General features: G+C 40.2%; 1 protein-coding gene across 7 annotated transcripts in view; it reads right to left on the bottom strand.

Moving 5' to 3' along the window:
- HECTD4 (HECT domain E3 ubiquitin protein ligase 4) overlaps positions 1 to 21,215 on the bottom strand; it is a 170,842-nt gene that overhangs the window by 126,435 nt on the left and 23,192 nt on the right. For all 7 annotated transcript variants that reach the window (XM_053669735.1, XM_053669734.1, XM_037133514.2 and 4 more), the window contains exons 2-3: positions 4,420 to 4,937; positions 741 to 830 (exon numbers count right to left, since the gene is read on the bottom strand). In XM_053669735.1, coding sequence (XP_053525710.1) covers positions 741 to 830; positions 4,420 to 4,937 — 608 coding nt within the window. The remainder of the gene's footprint in view (positions 1 to 740; positions 831 to 4,419; positions 4,938 to 21,215) is intronic.

The following is a 21,215-nucleotide window of genomic DNA, read 5'->3' on the forward strand; positions in this document are numbered from 1 at the left end:
TTGCTTCTTGCACATCACCAACCAGGGACACGGTCCACAACCCAGGCATGCACCCTGAGCAGAACTGAACCAGCAACCCTTCAGTTCACAGGCCGGCACTCAGTCCACTGAGCCACATCAGCCAGGACAGAAGCTATTACATTTTTAAAAGCGTCCCCCCACCCCGCCAAAGAAAAAAGAAAACAGTTCTAGGAACCCTTTTAAAAAAGGAAAAACAAAATACTTAAGATAAATATGATAATATACTTATTTTAAAATATGGATCAATTCACTTATATGTGGAATTTAACGAACACTAAAGCAAACCAGAAATAGACTCATAGATACGAGAATAGACTGATGGTTGACAGAGGGAAGGGCGGGGCTGGAGGACTGGGTGAAAAAGGTGAAGGGATTGAGAAGTGCAGATTGGTAGTAACGAAAGAGTCATGGGGATAAAAAGTACAGCGTAGGAAATAGAGTCAATAATATTATAATAACTAAGTATGGTCCTAGGTGGGTACTGGAAATGTTGGGGGAATCACTTTATACAGTATATGATTATTTAACCACTATGCTACACACCTGAAACTAATACAAATTAATATTAAATGTAAATAAATATTAAATTTAAATTACCCTGCCTGTGATTTAAAAAATGAGTCAATAATTAATAAGAGTTTAGCAATCTTATGGAAAGAGACCTTATGCACAACCTCCCTCGCATAGAAGGAGGGTAAGAATCCACAGTGACCACTTACCTGTACAGTACATCGGCTACAGGCAGGGACCCTAGATCGGTCTGTTTTTGTAACAGATGGGCTGTGTGGACAAAAGTTTTCAATGATCCCCTAAAAATAAAAGGAGGAAACACAAAGTCATCATAATTGAAAAGTCAGGTAACAAGGTTGTTAATGTCAATTTTATTAACCACATGGGAAAGTTCCGAAATTCATCTATTTACTTATGCCAATCAGAAGATGTGAACAAAACATACTTGATTCTTACCCATTACCACTGGCGTACTCTGTGCGTGGCCCCATCTAAACAGTTGATGATGATGTTCTTGCATTTGTAAAGGAAAGTAATTTCCCCTAACACATAAGTTTAAAACATAAGGCTCAAGTACAAAGGACATGTGACTATATTATTCTTGGATACTATTTTCATCAAGTCATTGTCTAGTCTGGGAGAGATTTCATAGGAAGAAATATTTAAAGTTTAACAGTATTTCCATGATTAATTTTTAATGTCTTTGTTAAGTTCATCCATTTTATATAACATTTCACTGAACCCCACATACCTAAAAAGGACTACATTCAAATAATTAATACTTTGGACTGAAAGCTGTTCCTTCTGCTATCCCTGCTACAAAATAGGTGATTATAATATGTTAGAGGTCACCACCACCTGATTTCCCTTTGGTTCCCAAGGCTGGAGGCTCTGGGAAGTCCATAATATGGTCAGCAGAACCTAAAAGAAAGTGCTTTTAAGATGCACAAGACTTACTTGGCCAGATTCCAAGTACAAATCACCACAAGAACATTTCCTGATCTAAATGATCGCCTGTATCAGATGGGTGACTTCGGATTGCTGCCTTATTCTCTTGGCCAAGGATTTAATTGCTAGGTATCAAATGCCTAACCCCCCAAAGAAACGGAATACCTAATGCTGGACTGAGTAGGCCTATAGTCCTCCTCTTAATTGTACCTTTCACTGCCTCTGGTGTTCGGAGAATCAACACCAAAGAACAGTATGAGACAGGGAGGCAGGAGGTGAAGTATAAAAGCACAAGCTGGGAGCTGTGACAAATGGGCTCTGAAACCAGGCTCTGCCACACAGCAGCTCCACCATCTCAGCCCTGTCACCTAATGCCTCTGGATTTTTGCTGCTTCATCTGTCCGACAGGGAGGGATAACCTCTCCAGGGTGCAGTGAGGTTAAAAAATAAAAGGGCAAAAGCACACTGGAACATTTAAAACCATTAAGCCAACTATAAGGCCTTATTTCCTTTCCAGACTCAGTCAGATTTTAGGAGTAAAATTTAAACCCCTCCCATGGCTCTTCAGCGCCTGCATGATCTGGGCCCTGCCAGCCTCCCCGCCTGCACTCTCCTTCTGCTGCTGCAGTCCGCTACCCTGCTCACTTTGATGACCCTCCGTGACCCCAAGCACAGAAAGAGCATCAGAGTCATGCCACTTGCTGCTTCTCTTGCCTGAAACTCTGACACTGGCTTTTTTGCATGTCTGGCTCTTTCTCATGCAGGCCTCAGTTCAAATGTCACCTTTTCGGCAAGGCCGGCCATTCCTGGTGTCACTAGCTAATGCTGTTCCCCACCTCCACTTAGTCATCTATCAAAACATCCTGGTTTGTCTTCTTACAGTAACCATCCCTCTCTGAAACTATTTATACATCTATTGGTTGCTAGTTGTCTGCCTCTCTCACGTAAACTTTGCATCTTTAGGGTCTGTCTGCCTTGCTCACTGCTTATCCCCACTGCTTGGAAGAGTATCCTATATATGATAAACTGAGCAACAGTTATTGACAAATGAATCTCCCTGAGTCTGTTCAAGTGTACATTCAGAGACGGTGAGTCACTATATTCCTAAGACCTAGCAAGGTTCTTGGCACATCAGAAATGCTTGCTAAATGTCAGTTAAATGAATAAACATCTTCAAAATTATTTTTTTGAAAAGTCGTCTTTGAGAGGATCAATCTCAAAAATTCAGTAATATGTGTCTAAAATAGGAGCTACTCTAACACTGAAAAGCACGTGACTTCTGAGGTGAACAACATCCAGATCAAGGTGTTAATAGTAGCAACAAAGTACAGAAATCATCTAAAAAAGAAAAAAGAAAAAAAAAAGAAAAAAAAACCCCACATTGATTTCCACATTTCTGCTGAATGGATTTGAACTCTCGAGTACATGAAACAATTTCAATAACTACCTGTGGTTCAGGTTGAATTTGGACATAGAATTAAAAAGTGAGTTATGATCCCATGTCCAATACTTAAAACATTTGAAATTAAAAAGCTGATGATTATTCCAAAAATTCTAAACCTATCTAAAGACAGTCCTATCTATAAGTAAATTTTCTCAAAATGGGATTTTTGCATTAATAACAAATCTATCTGGGTTTGAGACTGTCTTTTGCATATGCAAAAAATAAGCCCATCCAATATAAAGCCTTTACAGGAAAGTTATTCAGTACCACCCAAAAATATCCCCAGAATTAAGCTCACATCTGGATTTCCATCAGCTACAGTCTTCAGGGACCCAAGACTAGGCTATGACACTTTGCTCAGGGCAAAGAAACTGACAAGAAATACTAGTGCCATTTTGTCTTAAAAACAGCTTGAGATTCAACCATTTGAAGATCGACTTTGAAACCATAAGAACAGGGGGAGAAGTCTTATAGCTAACAACTTCATAATCCTCCAAGAAGAATTTTCCCACATACTCTTTGCTTTAAAAAAAAAGGAAGAACCCAATCAAACCCTGGCTGGTGTAGCTCAGTGGATTGAGCACGGGCCTGCGAACCACACGATCGTGGTTCAATTCCCAGTCAGGGCACATGCCTGGGTTGCAGGCCAGTTCCCAGCAGGGGACTCACGAGAGGCAACCATACACTGATATTTCTCTCCTTCTCTCCTTCCCTTCCTCTCTAAAGATAAATAAATAAAATATTTTTTAAAAAAGAACCCAATCAAAGAGAAAAAAACAATCAGAGATGAGCAGATAATGACACTAACCTGTCAGAACATGGTCCTAACTGGTGACGTTTGTTAATAAAATTATATAGGTTTCATGTATACCATTCTATAACACATCATCTCCTATTGACAGTGGACCAATAACATCAACTGATACACAAAGGATAGCACACTGGTACGTCTTGCTTATACAGAGAGGTCATCCACTTATATTTTTGGAGGCAAGCATCAGGGTCCAAAAATATAATTTGTGACCAAGTCTGTGTCACTGGGTCCAGGTGAGCAATAACCCACTCACTCACTGATAAACTCCTTACAGACACTCATGAAATACATAAAAAGCTCTACAAACTTTTTAACTGTCCTTCCAGAAGAAACACAGAAAGAACCTCCTCCACAAACTACCTGATGTAAAACACTCATCACCCACAGGGGTGAGTAGATGATGGCAAGGGTTGATTCTCCATTTCAAGCTGTTAAGCTGTTATCACGGTATAGCAGAAAGAGAAAACTTGAACTTGGGTTCCAGCTCAGGCTGCTGGTGCCAAGTTTTGGTGAGAAAGTATCTCATGCACGTCAAGGCTGTGAGGTTCAATACTGAAAACAAAGATGGACTTCTGAGTATTAAAACTCCCACCAAGCATGCTGGCACTCTTACTCACTCACCCAACCCAGGCAGCAGCAGCCAGTCACAAGGTCACCAAGTGGAACATTTGATTTTCCTTACCTGGCACATGCCAGAGCCACCAGGGCAGCAGCAGCATTTTCTTTTTGCTTATGTGGGATGTGTCGGCCCGTGTCCGAAGTCTCCTCTAGCCAAGAGCACAGCAAAGTTTCAATTCCATTGAGACAGTCAGCAGGCTCCTTGGTCAAGCTCAAAGGCTGGCAGTCGCGAAGGCAGTTCAATAGCACCTCAGCAGTAATGTTACAGAGAGAGGGGTCTGTTCTACTCTGGGACTGAATAAGGGGGAAGACCAGCAGGAGCCCCATCCGTGACGTGAAGGGAGCTTGCTCAGGCTGCTGCAACAAGCCCTGGCGTTTGAGCAGAGCCAAAGTTTCTTCATCACCAGAACTTTCCCTTTCATGCTGTTCTTCCAAGGCCAGCTGGCGCTGGGCATTCCACAGTCCTCGCAAGGCATTCAGGCGGTATTCCAGCAGGCGGGCGTAGGCGTTGCTCTGATTCCCGCAGACAGAGCGCAAACGTTCTGCTAATTCCATGGGGTTCTTGGTCTCAAATGTTAAAATCTAACAAAAGAAGCAACAGAGAGAAAGTTCGTATGTACTGCTTTCACCTATGGGAGCAGATATATCCAAAGGTATTTAAAAATGGTCCACATCATGAATTATTTTAATTGCAACCAAATATGTATGCAAACATGTACTGTAAAGTCAGGTATTTGCTGATGGAGATTTTCCCCCCTGACACTTCTGCTAATGCTCATATTAAATATGAGATTAGACCTAATTGAAAGAATGCAAATCATGAAAATAGTTCAGTGTGGAAGTCAGAAATTAATTCCAGTAATTCATTTTAGAAAACAGAAGTATAAATCTATGTTAAATGCTCTTGAGTTAAAATGTAAGTTTCTAATTCTTATTACCAGGTGATTTTTATCTTCAAAATCTAATATACCTATTAGTAAATGATTTTTAGTACTCTTTGATTTTGAAGAACACTCTGTCTTTACTACTGTTAGTCATTACTTCAGTTGATGACGTGGTATAGCTTTATCCAGTTCATATCGGTGGAGGAATCACCACTATTTTCTCGCCAAAACCTACAAGTATCAGAAAGCCTCCTCTAGATTTTCAGCAGCTGGTGGAATAAAAACATGAAATATTCTATCAACTAAGGAAGAAACCAGCTATCAGGAAAAATAAACAAAATTAATCTATGATGCCAAGAGTTTATGCATAGAAATTCGGCCAGGTTAAAGTGAACAGACAATTGTAACAACAAATACAGGGAGTCCCTCTAGGAGCAAGCCCATGCAACAGACCACCAGGCGCCAGACGTACCTGGTTCTCAGTACACCACAAAGTCAGGGTTTGAAATAAAAGCAAAGAATATTCTATTAAGTCCTTGGCACTGACATTTTAAAACATCATAGTTCGCTTTATTTCTCTCACAAACCTGTAAAATACTTTTTTTAGCTCCAATTTTGCCCTTAAGAACTGTTACCCCAATAAAAGAACAAGAACTTCTAGGGTGATGTAAACTCTGTAGGTATCATTGCATATAGCTCTATTGCAAGTCATATTATTAAAAATTAAAACTTGGGCCCTGGCTGGTGTGGCTAAGTGGATTGTGTGCCAGCTTGAGAACTGAAAGGTTGCTGGTTCTATTCTCAGTCAGGGCACATACCTGGGTTGCAGGTTCGGTCCCCAGTTGGGGATGTGTGGGAGGCAACCAATCGATGTTTCTCTGCCTCTTTTTCCCTCCCTTCTCCTCTCTCTAAAAATAAGTAAAAATAAAATCTAAAAAAAAAATAAAACTAGGGCCATTTTTACTTAGTTTTTAATACAGATCATGACTAAATGTTCTTCACCATCAAGTCATACAAAACTATTTTCCTACCTTTTGTTGAGATTCATCAAACACAAATTATCCTTTTGGTTATTTTCACATGGCAGTAGGTAAAATAACTCAAATTCCTTAAAAGATGATCACTTTTTGAGGTCAAACACCTTGAACCTGTGATCATATCCAAAGAAACAGGCTGCCTTGTTCTCTTTTTTTGAAGGCTCTCCCCACCTATCACCCCCCAAATCAGCAACTAGCTTCCACTATGATGATCAACAACGAAAAACTAAGATGTATTTGAATGTTGTAAAGAGAAGAAAATCACAATTTAAAATTTTATCACCTTCCCAGTTATGAACATCTAAACAAATAAATTGTTGCATTTTTTTAAAGCTTTCCAACATTGATTTAGTGATCTTTACCCAACAGTTCTTTGATATAAAATTCATGTGTTCCACATACATTTTTATTTATGGTACACTGACCATCTACTTAAGTTACATGAAGCAACTACTAAAAATTTCAATACAGAGTTTTATTGGACTCAAGAATCAAAGACCATTAAAAAAAAACAGTAACCAAAAAAACCCCAAAGAACTTAGTAACATTAAACCCAGCTATTTATTTTTATTATCTCGAACACAGTGCTTCTGAAATGTGGTATTTCATAGTTCATAAAATAATGTGTACGGCAGAATCTGTAGCTAACTCCGAATATTGAGAGTAGCTGAAAAAAACTATATAATATACTTTGGCATTTTTCTGATGATTCTATTTTTATAAGTACTTCAGTTATATTTTTAACATTCCATTTGAAAGACAAATATTCTGAAACAATGTGAGTTATAATTAACCAAATATTATGTAACATACACACTTAAGTGACTGTTCTGTTTATTGATTTAGCGGTACCTAACGCACATTATGTTTTTAAAAGTCCATTAGACTACTCAGCATTATCCATTTCAATGGCCCTTATGAACACTAAGAAGTGACCGCTATGCTGCCACTTTTTTAGAATTCTGAACTTTGAAGGTCATGGCCTAAAACCATTTTATAAAGACATCATACCTTCATGTTTTAGTAAGTCAGCTCTGGAAGATCTATTCTGGTCCTTATGAATATTAAATGATTTCTCCTCATATAAATCCTCAGTAACCACTCTTGACCAAGAAGATAAAAGACCAAAATGTCATTATAAAATTAATATTCTTTTATTTAAAAAAGAGAAAAGTTATTTAAGGAAAAGGGAAGATCCCTGTCACCCTTAATCAGAAGGAAGAGTCACTAACTGTACTTTAGAGATAATGCTGAAGGCACCCCAATTAAGGGAATGACTTTCAAAGTAACTCATGCCCTTAATGTAATTGTACCATAGATGACATGTGTTTTTAAACTAAGACAACAATCATTCCGGAAAGCCAATAAAAGGTAAGCAAAATATTCTTTGCCAGCCAAATCTGATATAAGAAGAACACAGACAAAGTTCCCCAAAAAGGGTCAAGGAAAAAGCTAAAAGCTATATTAAGCCTACTTCTGAAAGAAATAGAAAATAATCCCATTTAAAAAAATTTACCTTAAAGAAATGTCCCAGAAATAAAAAATACACAAAGGTGTTTACTGCAACCTTATTATAGTGGAAAAAGTAGAAGCAATCTCAATGTCCAAAAGAGAAGTGTACATGTTTGATTAAATTACAACATCACAATGGAATATTATGAAAGAACTGAAAAAAACTAGCTGGACAGCCAAAATAAAAAGCAGTATAAAATTGTATATATCCTACAATAGGACTGTGTAAAACATGGTTGTTCAAGTTTGAAATGTCATTAGTAATTATGGTAAGAGAATCATGAAAGGGTCCCTATTAAAAAAAGAAACAGTAATTCATTTTAGAAAATAGAAGTATAAATCTATGTTAAATGCTCTTGAGTTAAAATGTAATAAGTCTCTAATTCTTATTACCAGGTAGTTTTCATCTTCATAGATAAAGACAACAGTTTGTGTTTAAGAAAAGCACTCATAACCAGAGCTGATGTTCTTCACAGGCAAACACTGTCTTTAAATAACTGGTAGTCAAATGGTGACAGAGTTGATATATTTAAAATTTGGGGGACAGATCTGCTTTCCTGAAATCGCCTCTCTAGTTCCATCTGTTGTACTTTGGCAGCAGTTTGTCTCAGTGTAGGGCTGACTGTAATCCTGATTAGGAGGCAAGGCTGGGTGGTGGGATGGGGAAGACCACCATAGATGGTGGGAACTATCAGTGAACAATGAAACCTTTCACTCTCCCAGAATAAATGATATTTTAAACTCAGAATCACTGTAGCTCCAAACAGATGAATGATATTACTTTACTCCCTAGTACGGTACATTAACTGATTCAATTCATCACATGAACTTTTCAGCATAAAAGGCATTTATTTATACCTGGACGATTTCAAAGCAGATCAACTGACCAGACTTTCAACCCCAACGCAAAACTTTTCAGTAAAGGTTGTAGAATAATGAACTCCTCTCAAATGTCAGAGTGGATTTTTAAACCCTTTTACAGATTTTCCTACCATTTTTCACACAATCATGACCAAAGTGAATTGCATATGGCAGTTCAAAGACGATCAGAAAGATCTTATGTGAACCAAGCAAATGAATTGTGAATGGCAGGATGGAACATTTATCTCTAATACGAAAAGCTGTATCAAGAGTGGACCACTTATCAATTAAATGAGACCTTGAAGTTACATGACCTTATCCAAGCTTGGAAATGAATGTTCATTCAAATTCTCTTTTAACATGTTTTTTTTTAAGGGTCTTTAACTTAACTGATAACCAGGATCAAGTTTCACACTTTAATTCATAAATTTTAGCCCATAGCTTGATGCCAAAACTAGGAGTGGAAGCTGACTTGTTACCAGATTATTCAGCTTTGGCTGAGCCCTGTCAAACTTTCTCCAACACGTGGTGATTTTTCTCAGACCTTCACATACAACTGCTGTGGATAGCAGGGTTGTTAGAACTGTGAGAACTCAACATATCAGAGATCACTGTTCAAATTCTTTTCACATGACAGTTCCACCTTGTCCTGACCTCTGCCTAATTTTCATCTTTTGTTCTGTCCCCAGTCTAAATCCTGTCTTTCAAAACTCAGCTCTACCACCTACTTTGAGAAATTCCAATTTCCTTTCTCTCTTCCGCTTTCCAGAATTAACTTCTCCATGTTTCCATCGTATCTAGTACATATCTCTATCAGCTGATCAGCCAAAAACTGTAAGAAAAAATGCTCTCTGGCCTGGCTGGTGTGTTGCAGAGGACTGAGCACCAGACTGTGAACCAAGAGGTTGCCAGTTCAATTCCCAGTCACGGCACATGCCTGGGTTACAGGCCAGGTCCCAGTTGGGGGCATGTGAGAGGCAACCAATCAACACATTGATGTTTCTTTCTCCCTCCCTTCCCCTCTTTCTTAAAGGGAAAAAAAAGTCTTCTGTTTCAATAGGAATATATCAATGATTAGTTTTTAATAAATGATGTACATTAAGGAAATGTAAGTAATGTATGGAACAGCTCTTGAAAGTTGACTCATGGAATCAAATCCATACCTAAAAATCTCTCCATGGTATTAAGTCATTTTTTCACCAACATAAAATCTTGACAGAACCACACAGATCATCTTCCTATGCCTAGCAATCAAAATAATAACATTTAAGGACTTCTGGCCAAGATGGAGGCGTAGGTAGACACACTGTGCCTCCTTGCACAACCAAAAGAAAAACAACAACAATTTTAAAACAAAAAACAACTAAAAATGACAGAAAATTGAACTGTATGGAAGTCCGACAATCAAGGAGTTAAAAAAGACACATCCACCCAGACCGGTAGGAGGGGCAAAGTTGGGTGGCCAGTTAGAGAGGACTCGTAGCAAGGCTGCGGCTGGCAGACCCAGCAAGGCAATGGATTGTGGAGGGGCGCAGCACACAAGGCAGCTGGAGGACTGGGTAGTCCCATATCCATGCACAGATAAATCAGGCGAAACTGGGGAGTGAGGCAGACCAGGCAACCCAGGGCCCCAGCGTGGAGAAATAAAGCTTCAAAACACTGACTGAAAACACCTGTGGGGGTCGAGACAATGGGAGAAACTCACAGCCTCATAGGAGAGTTCATTGGAGAGACCCATAGGGTCCAAGAATGTACACGAGCCCAGCTACACGGGAATCAGTACCAGAAGGGCCCAATTTGCTCGTGGGAAGTGGGGGAAGTGATTAAAATCTGAGAAAGCAGAGCAAGCGCCATTGTTCCCTCTCAGACCCCTCCCCCACATACAGTATCACAACCCAGCAATGTAGGTTACCCCTCCCTGGGGAACACCTAAGGCTCCGCCCCTCGCTACATAACTGGTGCATCAAGACAAAAAAATGGCCCAAACGAAAGAACAGATCAAAGTTCCAGAAAAAATACAACTAAGCAAGAAAGAGGTAGCCAACCTATCAGACGCACAGTTCAAAACACTGGTAATCAGAATGCTCACAGAATTGGTTGAATTTGGTTGGAAATTAGATGAAACAATGAAGGCTACGCTAAGTGAAATAAGGGAAAATGTACAGGGAACCAATAGTGATGGGAAGGAAACTGGAACTCAAATCAACAGAGTAGACAGGGAGGAAGAAAGAAACATACAATCAGAAAAGAATGAAGAAACAAGAATTCAAAAAAAAAATGGAGAGACTTAGAACCTCCAGGACATCTTTAAATATTTCAACATCTGAATTATAGGGGTACCAGAAGGAGAAGAGGAAGAGTAACAAGTGGAAAAGTTATTTGAACAAATACTAAAGGAGACCTTCCCCAATCTGACAAAGGAAATAGACTTCCAGGAAATCCAGGAGGCTCAGAGAGTCCCCAAGAACTTGGACCAAGGAGGAACACACCAACGCATATCAACATTACATTACCCAAAATTAAAATGAAGGAGAGAATTCTAGAAGCAGCAAGAGATAAGGGGACAGTCACCTACAAAGGAGTTCCCATCAGACTGTCAGCTGATTTCTCAAAAGAGATTTTACAGGCAAGAAGGGGCTGGAAAGAAGTATTCCAAGTCATGAAATTCAAAGACCTACATCCAAGATTGCTCTATCCAGCAAAGCTTTCATTTAGAATGGAAGGGCAGATAAAGTGCTTCTCAGATAAGGTCAAGTTCAAGGAGATCAACATCATCAAGCCCTTATTATATGAAATGTTAAAGGGACTTATTTAAAAAAAAGAAGGTAAAAAACATGTACAATAAAATGACAGCAAAGTCACAGTTATTAACAACCACACCTAAAACAAAAACAAAAACAAACTAAGCAAACTAGAACAGGAATAAAACTTCAGAAATGGAGATCACATGGAGGATTATCAACAGGGGAGTGGGAGGGGAAAGGGGAAAAGGTACAGAGAATAAGTAGCATAGATGGTAGGTAGAAAATAGACAGGGGAAGGGTAAGAATATTATGGGAAATGCAGAAGTCAAAGAACTTATATGTATGACACAAGGACATGAATTAAAGCAGGGGAATGTGGGTGGGAGGGGTGTGGGGGTGGAGGGGATTGAAAGGGGGGAAATGGGACAACTGTAATAGCATAATCAATAAAATGTATTTTTAAAAAAGAATAATATTTAGATCCCTGGCTGGTGTAGCTCAGTGGATTGAGCGTGGTTCTGCGAACCAGACAATCGCTGTTCGATTCCCAGTCAGGGCACATACTGGGGTTGCAGACCAGTTCCCTGAAGGACAGTTCCCAGCAGGGGACGCACGAAAGGCAACCATACATTGATGTTTCTCTCCCTTTCTCCTTCCCTTCCCCTCTAAAGATAAATAAATAAAAAATTTAAAAAAAATAATACTATTTAGAGAAAGATGAAGGAATGAACTCCTCCAAATGGTTTAAAAACCATTAAATAAATTTTATTAGGAGTATTTAAAGAAAAGATATCTCTGAAAAGACTATCTGTTAATTGCTTGAATTACACAGCAACATAGACTACCACAGTGATATATCCAAATGCTTAGAATAAATATATTTTAGTAAATCACTGTGGAGAGTTTTAAATAGAACACATATAAAGAAGGAAATCACACAGCTCCAGTATGTGTAACACCACACTCTCCTGTAATGGGTTTACTTATAGTCTGTCCCCTCTTTAAACTCTGAGTCTTGAAAGGGGAACCCATATCTTTTTCATATTTGTATCAGCAAAGCTTACCACAGTGTCTGGCACATAAACTTTTAATAACTTAATGATAAGATACATAAATTCCAAGATTATCTTAGAACATACATCTGGTTCCCACTGTACATCTGAATAACCCTCCTTCACTTGGATTGATTGTAATTCTGCCTTCTGGAGCAATGGAAAAATATTCTTATCTTTTCCACACAAGCACCTAGTAATTAGATGAAGAAAATACCCATGATAGAAGAAGGAGACACCAGAATAAGAGTTAGGACAGTTCTCAACCGGGCTGAATATCAGAATTGCTTTGATAGCTTTATAACAATACTAATGGAGGTTGGGGAATTGGGTGAAAAGGGGGCAGGGGTTAAGAAGTACAAGTATCCAGTTATAGAAACAGTCATGGGGATGCAACATACAGAACAGGGAATACACTCAATACTGTAATAACTATGTATGGTGTCAGATGAGTACTAGACTTCTCAGGGTAATCCTTCGTAAGGTATATAAATGTTTAATCACTCTTGTACACCTGAAACTAATATAATATTGTATGTCAACTATAATTGAAATTTTTTATTCTTTTTTAAATATATTTTATTAATTAGGCCATTACAGTTGTTCTATTCCCCCCTTCATTCCCCTACACCCTGCACACGCCCTCCCCCACCATTCCCCCCTTTAGTTTATGACCACATGTCTCAAGTTCTTTAGATTCTGTATTTCCCCTACTATTCTTGCCCTCCCCCCTATTTTCTACCTACCATCTATGCTACTTGTTTTCTGTACCTTCTCCCCACTTTTCCTTCTCCCACTCCCCTGTTGCTAACTCGCCTTGAGATCTTCATTTCTATGGTTCTGTTCCTGATCTAGATGTCCTCTCAGTTTGCTTTTGTTTTAGGTGTGGTTCTTAGTAACTGTGAGTTTGCTGTCCTTTCACTGTTCATGGTTTTTTTTATCTTCTTTTTCTTAGGTAAATCCCTTTTAACATTTCATATAGTAAATAAGGGCTTGGTGATGATGAACTCCTTGAATTTGGTCTTATCTGAGAAGCACTTTATCTGTCCTTCCATTCTAAATGAAAGTTTTGCTGGGTAGAGCAATCTTGGTTGTAGGTCTTTGGTTTTCATGGCTTGGAATACCTCTTTCCAGCCCCTTCTTGCCTGTAAGGTCTCTTTTGAGAAATCCGCTGACAGTCTGATGGGGACTCCTTTGTAGGTGACTGTCCCCTTATCTCTTGCTGCTTCTAGGATTCTCTCCTTCATTTAAATCTTGGCTAATGTAATGATGATGTGCCTTGGTGTGTTTCTTCTTGGGTCCAACTTCTTTGGTACTCTCTGAGCTTCCTGGATTTCCTGGAAGTCTATTTCCTTTGCCAGATTGGGGAAATTCTCCTTTATTAGTTGTTCAAATAAGTTTTCCACTGGTGGCTGTTCCTTTCCCCCTTCTGGTACCCCTATAATTCGGATGTTGGAACGTTTAAAGATGTCCTGGAGGTTCCTAAGCCTCTCCTCATTTTTCTGAATTCTTCTTTCTTCATATTTTCCTGTTTGGCCATTATTTTCTTCCTTCTGGTTCACTCCCTTGATTTGAGTCCCAGTTTCCTCTTCATCACTATTGGTTTCCTGTGCATTTCCCGTTATTTCAATTAGTTTAGCCTTCATATGTTCCTCTAATTTGTGACTATAATCAACCAGTTCTGTGAGCATCCTGATCACCAGTGTTTTGAACTGTGCATCTGAAGGTTTGGCTATTTCTTTGTTGCTTAGATTTATGGGCTCTGGGGGTTTAAGATCTTCTTGAGCTGTTTTTGGTCTGTTCGTGCCCGTTCATTATGAGGAGTGGAGCCTTAGGTGTTCACCAGGGCAGGGCCGCTGAGGTCACTGAGTTGTGATGCTGTATGTGAGGGTGGGGTCAGAGCGGGGAAATGGCGGCCCCCTCTGCTGCGTCTGGCCCCTGGGGCCTGCTTGGTCCCATCTTCTCACCGCCCACTCTCTCGCTGGTCTATCTGTGCACGAATGCGGACCATAGTCAACCCGCTGCCCTGCACCCTCCCTGGGTACGCCAGTGGCTCACTGGGTTGCTCACTGTGTTGCTCACTGGGTCCGCCTGTTGCAACCCCCACGCCTGGGATCCGAGTGCCTGAGCCCATCTGACCGAGTTTTCCTGTGCAACCCCGCTCTGCCAGCTGCTGGTTTCGCCTCTCTTACTGGTCAGGCTGAAGAATTTGTTGTTATCAGACTTCCGAAAAGTTCAATTTTCTGTGTTCTGGCTGTGTTTTCTGTTGCTAAAATTTTGTTGTCTCTCAACTTGGTTGTGAGAGAAAGCACGGTGTCTCCACCTATGCCTCCATCTTGGTGGAAGTCTGAAAATTTTTTAATTAAAAAAAAAAATACTGGCTTGGCTGGTATAGCTCAGTGGATTGAGCATGGGCCTGTGAACCAAGGGATCTCAGTTCGATTCCCAGTCGGGGTTGCCTGGGAACCCCGGCCAGTTCCCAGGTTGCAGGCCAGTTACCAGCAGGGGACACACAAGAGGCAACCGTGCATTGATATTTCTCTCCCTCTCTCCTTCCCTTCCCCTCTAAAGATAAACAAATAAAATATTTTTTAAAATACTAACAAAGTGATGGGGAGAAAATGCAGACAATTGTACTTGAACAACAATTTAAAAAAATGGAAAACAAATATTAACGAGTAGGTCCTACTCCAATCACATTATCTGGGGAGGAGACCTAGGCAATTTTTTTTTTTAACTCCAGAGGTGAAAGCAATGTGCAGCCCAGATTGAGAGTTAGGGGGACTAGGATGAAGCCCTGCCTCTGCAAATAACTGTTTCCTTGTAGGCATTTTATTTAAACCCTTTAGGTCTGCGTTTCCACATTTGTAAAGTGAGGGTAACACCTGTTTTCATTTTACATAGTTGTTAAGATCAAAGGAAATAATGTACAGAGAGTGCTCTGCAAAAGTGGAAACCACTAAACAATTGTCAGGACATTACAGAGACTCCCTTATTTTAGAGAAGAACACCACCAGGAAAGAATTCTTCCAGATAATCCTACAGGAGGAAAGACTTAACTAGATAAAAGCTAGAGTGCTGGGGGGTGGGGTAAAGGAGGTTTGACTTTAACACATGCTTCCTCTGAGCCAACAGTGTTTTAAAAATGCTAGTGCCATCTTAAACTTTGACTGATGTGGCTCAGTTGGTTGGGCTTCATCCCGCAAATCCAAAAGGTCAGCAGTTCCATTCTCCATCCCAGCACATGCCTGGACTGCAGGTTCAGTCCCTGGTTGTGAAGGCAACCAAGCAATGTTTCTCTCCCTGTCTCCTTCCTTCTCCCTCTCTCTAAAAAAAAATAATAAATAATTAAAACCTTTAAATATTTGTTTAAATGCTTACCCTTAAGGAACACAACAGAAAATAGAAATTAATCAAATGAGAAAATACATTTTAAGTTATTTTAATGCCAAATGCAATTCATCTCTAAGGTACAATCACTGTTAATGTGAGCATTATGTTTATCACCAAATAATACATTTCATGAGACAAGGGTGTAATCTGTCTTCTGGGGCTGATGACTAACATCTGTTCCCTCAAAAACTTATGTACAAGTACACTAACTTGCTGATCGGACGGGTTTAGTTACTGTCTCTCCCCCACAAAATACTATTTTATCAATGTATGTTTAGCCAAAAAAGTTTCTGTAAGATAAGATAGAGTAAAAATAGAGGGACTTCCGCCAAGATGGAGGTTTAAGGTGGATGTGCCTGCCTCCTCACACAACCAAGTTGAGGGACAACTAAATATTAGCATCAGAAAACACAACCAGAACCCGGAAAACTGAACTTTTCGGAAGTCCGCTAACAACAAATTCTTCGGCCCGACCGGTAAGGGGCGAAACCGGCGTCGGGTGAGGAGTTACAAAGGAGTCGACCCGGGCGCGGAATCCAGACGCGCGAATCCAGTCGCACGGGTTCCAAACCCAGGATTGGACCTAGTGAGCAACCCACCGGGTGAGCGACTACGGAGGAGTCAGTGGGGAGGCGGTGGCAGCGAGTTGACTGAGGTTGCATGGTTGCACGCGGGTGAGGGAGTGAGCGCTTGGACCAGCGGTGGCAGCAGCCGCCAATGCCATTTCCCTGCTCTGACCACGCCCCCATATACAGCGTCACAACCCAGCGACCTGGGAATCCAAGGCGCCGCTCCTCCCACTTAAAGGGCCAGAACAGACCAAAAATGTCGCAGGAAGATCTCAAAGCCCCACAGATAAATCTAAGTGACGAAGAAATAGCAAATCTCTCAGACGCACAGTTTAAAACACTGGTCATCAGCTTCCTCACAGATCTGGTGGACTATAGCCACAAATTAGAGAAACATATGAAGGCTAAATTAAGGGAAATGAATGGAATTCCACAGGAAAACCATAGAGATGAAAAAAAAACTGGGACTCAAATCAATGGAGTAGACCAGAAGGAAGAAGAAAAAAATCATCAAACAAAAAGGAATGAAGAAATAAGAATTCAGAAAAATGAGGAGAAGCTTAGGAACCTCCAGGACATCTATAAACGCTCCAATATCCGAATTATAGGGGTACCAGAAGGGGGAAAGACACAACCACCAGTGGAAAAACTATTCGAACAAATAATAAAAGAAAATTTCCCCAATCTGGCAAAGGAAATAGACTTCCAAGAAATCCAAGAAGCTTAGAGAGTACAAAAAAAGTTGGACTCAAGAAGAAACACACCAAGGCATATCATAATTACATTAGCCAAAATTAAAATGAAGGAAAGAATCCTGGAAGCAGCAAGAGGTAAGGGGACAATCACCTACAAAGGAGTCCCCATCAGGCTGTCAGCAGATTTCTCAAAAGAGACCTTACAGGCAAGAAGGGGCTGGAAAGAAATATTCCAAGTCATGAAATCTAAAGACCTACAACCAAGATTGCTCTACCCAGCAAAACTTTCATTTAGAACGGAAGGACAGATAAGGTGCTTCTCAGATAAGACCAAATTCAAGGAGTTCATCATCACCAAGCCCTTATTATATGAAATGTTAAAGGGACTTATCTAAGAAAAAGAAGTTAAAGAAACATGAACAGTGAAAGGACAACAAACTCACAGTTATTAACAACCACACCTAAAACAAAAGCAAACTAAAAGGACAGCTAGATCAGGAGTGGAAACATAGAAATGAAGATCTCAAGGAGGGTTAGCAACAGGGGAGTGGGAGGAGGAGACGGGGGGAGAAGGTACAGAAAACAAGTAGCATAGACAGTAGATAGAAAATAGATGGGGGGGGCAAGAACAGTATGGGAAATATAGAACCTAAAGGACTTGAGACACATGGACATAAACTAAAGGGGGGTAATGGTGGGGTTGGGGGGGCAGGGTGGAGGGGAATGAAGGGGGGAATAGAACAACTGTAACAGCATAATTAATTCAAAAAAAATAAATAAATTTATTTAATTAAAAAAAAAGATAGAGTAAAAATAGAAATACAGCTAGAATTGTATAGCTGAAACCTTTATAATTTTATTAACCAATGTCACCCCAAAAGTTCAACTTGAAAAAACAGAAATAAACCAAACAGGAATTAAAGAGCATGCCAATTCATGTAGTGAGTGCCAAAGAATCACAGGGTTATCTTCTGGAGAAGGAAGAGTGTGTGCAGAAAATATTTCATTTAGTGGTTGGGAGATGAGGCAAGAGAAATTATAATAATACATCTATAGTATATTTATAAATTTAACTAATCTCCTCAATTTCATTTTATAGTATTTAATATCAACATTTTCACCTTCCTACCAGTATCTCTTAATTTTTTTGCATCCTAAACTAAATTTTTCAAAACTTACATTAGGTTTTACAGAACTGCTTAGTAAAATCTCCTATTGGTAAAATGAAAAAGTACCAAATGCTGAAAAGAATATGAAAAGTACAAATTCTTAGACACTTCTGGTGGAAATATAAATAAAAAACAATTGGCATTGTCCGATTAAATTTAAAATTGCCCTAGTTTCCTGTGGCTGCTGTAACAACTCACCACAGACTTAAGTGCCTTGAAACAATAGATTATTTTCTCACAGTTCTGGAGACCAGAAGTCCAAACTCAGTATCCCTGTGCACATTCAAGGTGTTGGCAGGACCACGCGACCCCTCCAGAGGCTCTAGGAGAGAACCCGTTTCTGGCTTCTTCCACCTTTTGGCAGCTGCTGGCACTGCACAGCTGTGACCACATTACCTCCATCTCCGCCTCTGTGAGCCCCTCCTTTTATACTTTGTGAGCTCTCCTTCTGCCTCTCCTCCATTAAGGACACTTGTGATTGTAGTTAGGACCCACCTGATAATCTCCCCAGCTCAGGAGCCTTAATCTAACCACACCTGCAAAGATCCTCTTTCCATATTAGGTAACATTTACAGTTTCCAAGGACTGGGACCTGGTTAGCGGCCACTGGTCAGCCTACTACATGCAAATAGCCTGCAACCTAGCGATCCAGCTCTAGGTAATTCCCTACAGAAACTCTTGCACAGGAACACCAGATGACAAGTACAAGAACATTCACAGCAACACTGGTTATGGTAACGAGAAAACCGGAAACCACTCAGGTATCTATACACAGGAGAATGGCTACACTGGGATGCTGTCAGATAACTGACAATTACATTGCAGTGCAAATAAGTATAGCTACACGCAACTACATGGAAGACTCGTATAACACATGTGGGACGACAAAAACTGCAAGTCACAAGAAATACATATGGCACACTACATTTACATAATAAGATCTTAAAACACACAAAACCAAGCTCTATAATGTTTAGGGCTGTGTGCATAATATGATAAAACAATAAAGAAAAGCAAAAGAAAATTAAAAACAACTTCCGCCAAGATGGAGGCATAGCTGGAGATGCCGTGCTTCCTCACACAACCAAGTTTAGAGACAACTAAATATCAGCAACAGAAAACACAGCCAGAACACAGAAAATTGAACTTTTCGGAAGTCTGTTAACAACAAATTCTTCAGCCTGACCGGTAAGAGGGGTGAAACCAGCAGATGGAGGAGCGGGGTTGCACCGGAAAACTCGGTCAGACGGACTCAGGCGCGCAGAATCCAGGCGCAGGGTTGGACCTGGTGGGCAACTCAGCGAGCGACCGCGGGGAAACAGTGAGGGAGCAGGGCTGAGGGTTGACTGTGGTCTCCCATCCGTGCGTGGATAAATAAGCAAGGGAGTGGGCGATTGGACCGGACCCAGCAGGCCCCAGTGACGAGCAGCAGCAGAGGGCGCCGCCATTTCCCCGCTCTGACCACGCCCCCACATACAGCATCACAACCCAGCGACCTGCTCCCGTCCTCGTACTTAAGGGGCTTGAACAGAACAAAAATGGCTCAAGAAGAACTCAAAGCCCCAGAGCCTATAAATCTAAGCAACGAAGAAATAGCAAAACTCTCAGACGCACAGTTTAGAACACTGGTGATTAGGATCCTCACAGAACTGGTTGATTACAGCCACAAATTAGATATATATATATGAAGGCGAAACTAATTGAAATGAATGGAATTACACAGGAAATCAATAGCAATGAAAAGGAAACTGGGTCTCAAATCAATGGAGTGGACCAGAAGAAAGCAAATAATGGCCAAACAGAAAAGAGTGAAGAAGCAAGAATTCAAAAAAATGAGGAGAGGCTTAGGAACCTCCAGGACATCTTTAAACGCTCCAACATCCGAATTATAGGGGTACCAGAAGGGGGAAAGGAACAGCCACCAGTGGAAAACTTATTTGAACAAATAATAAAGGAGAATTTCCCCAATCTGGCAAAGGAAATAGACTTCCAGGAAATCCAGGAAGCTCAGAGAGTCCCCAAGAACTTGGACCCAAGAAGGAACACACCAAGGCACATCATCATTACATTAACCAAGATTAAAATGAAGGAGAGAATTCTAGAAGCAGCAAGAGCTAAGGGGACAGTCACCTACAAAGGAGTCCCCATCAGACTGTCAGCAGATTTCTCAAAAGAGACCTTACAGGCAAGAAGGGGCTGGAAAGAGGTATTCCAAGTCATGAAATCCAAAGACCTACAACCAAGATTGCTCTATCCAGCAAAACTTTCATTTAGAATGGAAGGACAGATGAAGTGCTTCTCAGATAAAATCAAATTCAAGGAGTTCATCATCACCAAGCCCTTATTATATGAAATGCTAAAGGGACTTATCTAAGAAAAAGAAGTTAAAAAAACCATGAACAGTGAAAGGACAGCAAACTCACAGTTATTAACAACCACACCTAAAACAAAAGCAAACTAAAAGGACAGCTAGATCAGGAGCGGAAACATAGAAATGAAGATCTCAAGGAGGGTTAGCAACAGGGAAGTGGGAGGAGGAGAAGGGGGGAGAAGGTACAGAAAATAAGTAGCATAGACAGTAGATAGAAAATAGATGGGGGGGGCAAGAATAGTAGGGAAAATACAGAATCTAAAGAACTTGAGACACATGTCATAAACTAAAGGGGGGTAATGGTGGGGATGGGGGGTAGGGTGGAGGGGAATGAAGGGGGGAATAGAACAACTGTAATGGCATAATCAATAAAAATAAATAATTTTTAAAAAAAGAAAATTAAAAACAAAATTCAGAATAGTGGTTTCCCACGTGGAGAGAAGGAGATTTGGATTACAGAACACACAAAGGGCTTTAAAGGTACTGGTAAGAATCCATTTATTTCTTGACTGGGCAATGGGGTCACAGAATATTTATATATAATTAATTTTGAAAATATTTTATTTATTTTAT

Source organism: Artibeus jamaicensis, unplaced genomic scaffold (assembly GCF_021234435.1).
Source record: "Artibeus jamaicensis isolate MK-2021 breed Jamaican fruit bat unplaced genomic scaffold, CSHL_Jam_final contig_525, whole genome shotgun sequence".
NCBI classification, from domain to species: Eukaryota; Metazoa; Chordata; class Mammalia; order Chiroptera; family Phyllostomidae; genus Artibeus; species Artibeus jamaicensis.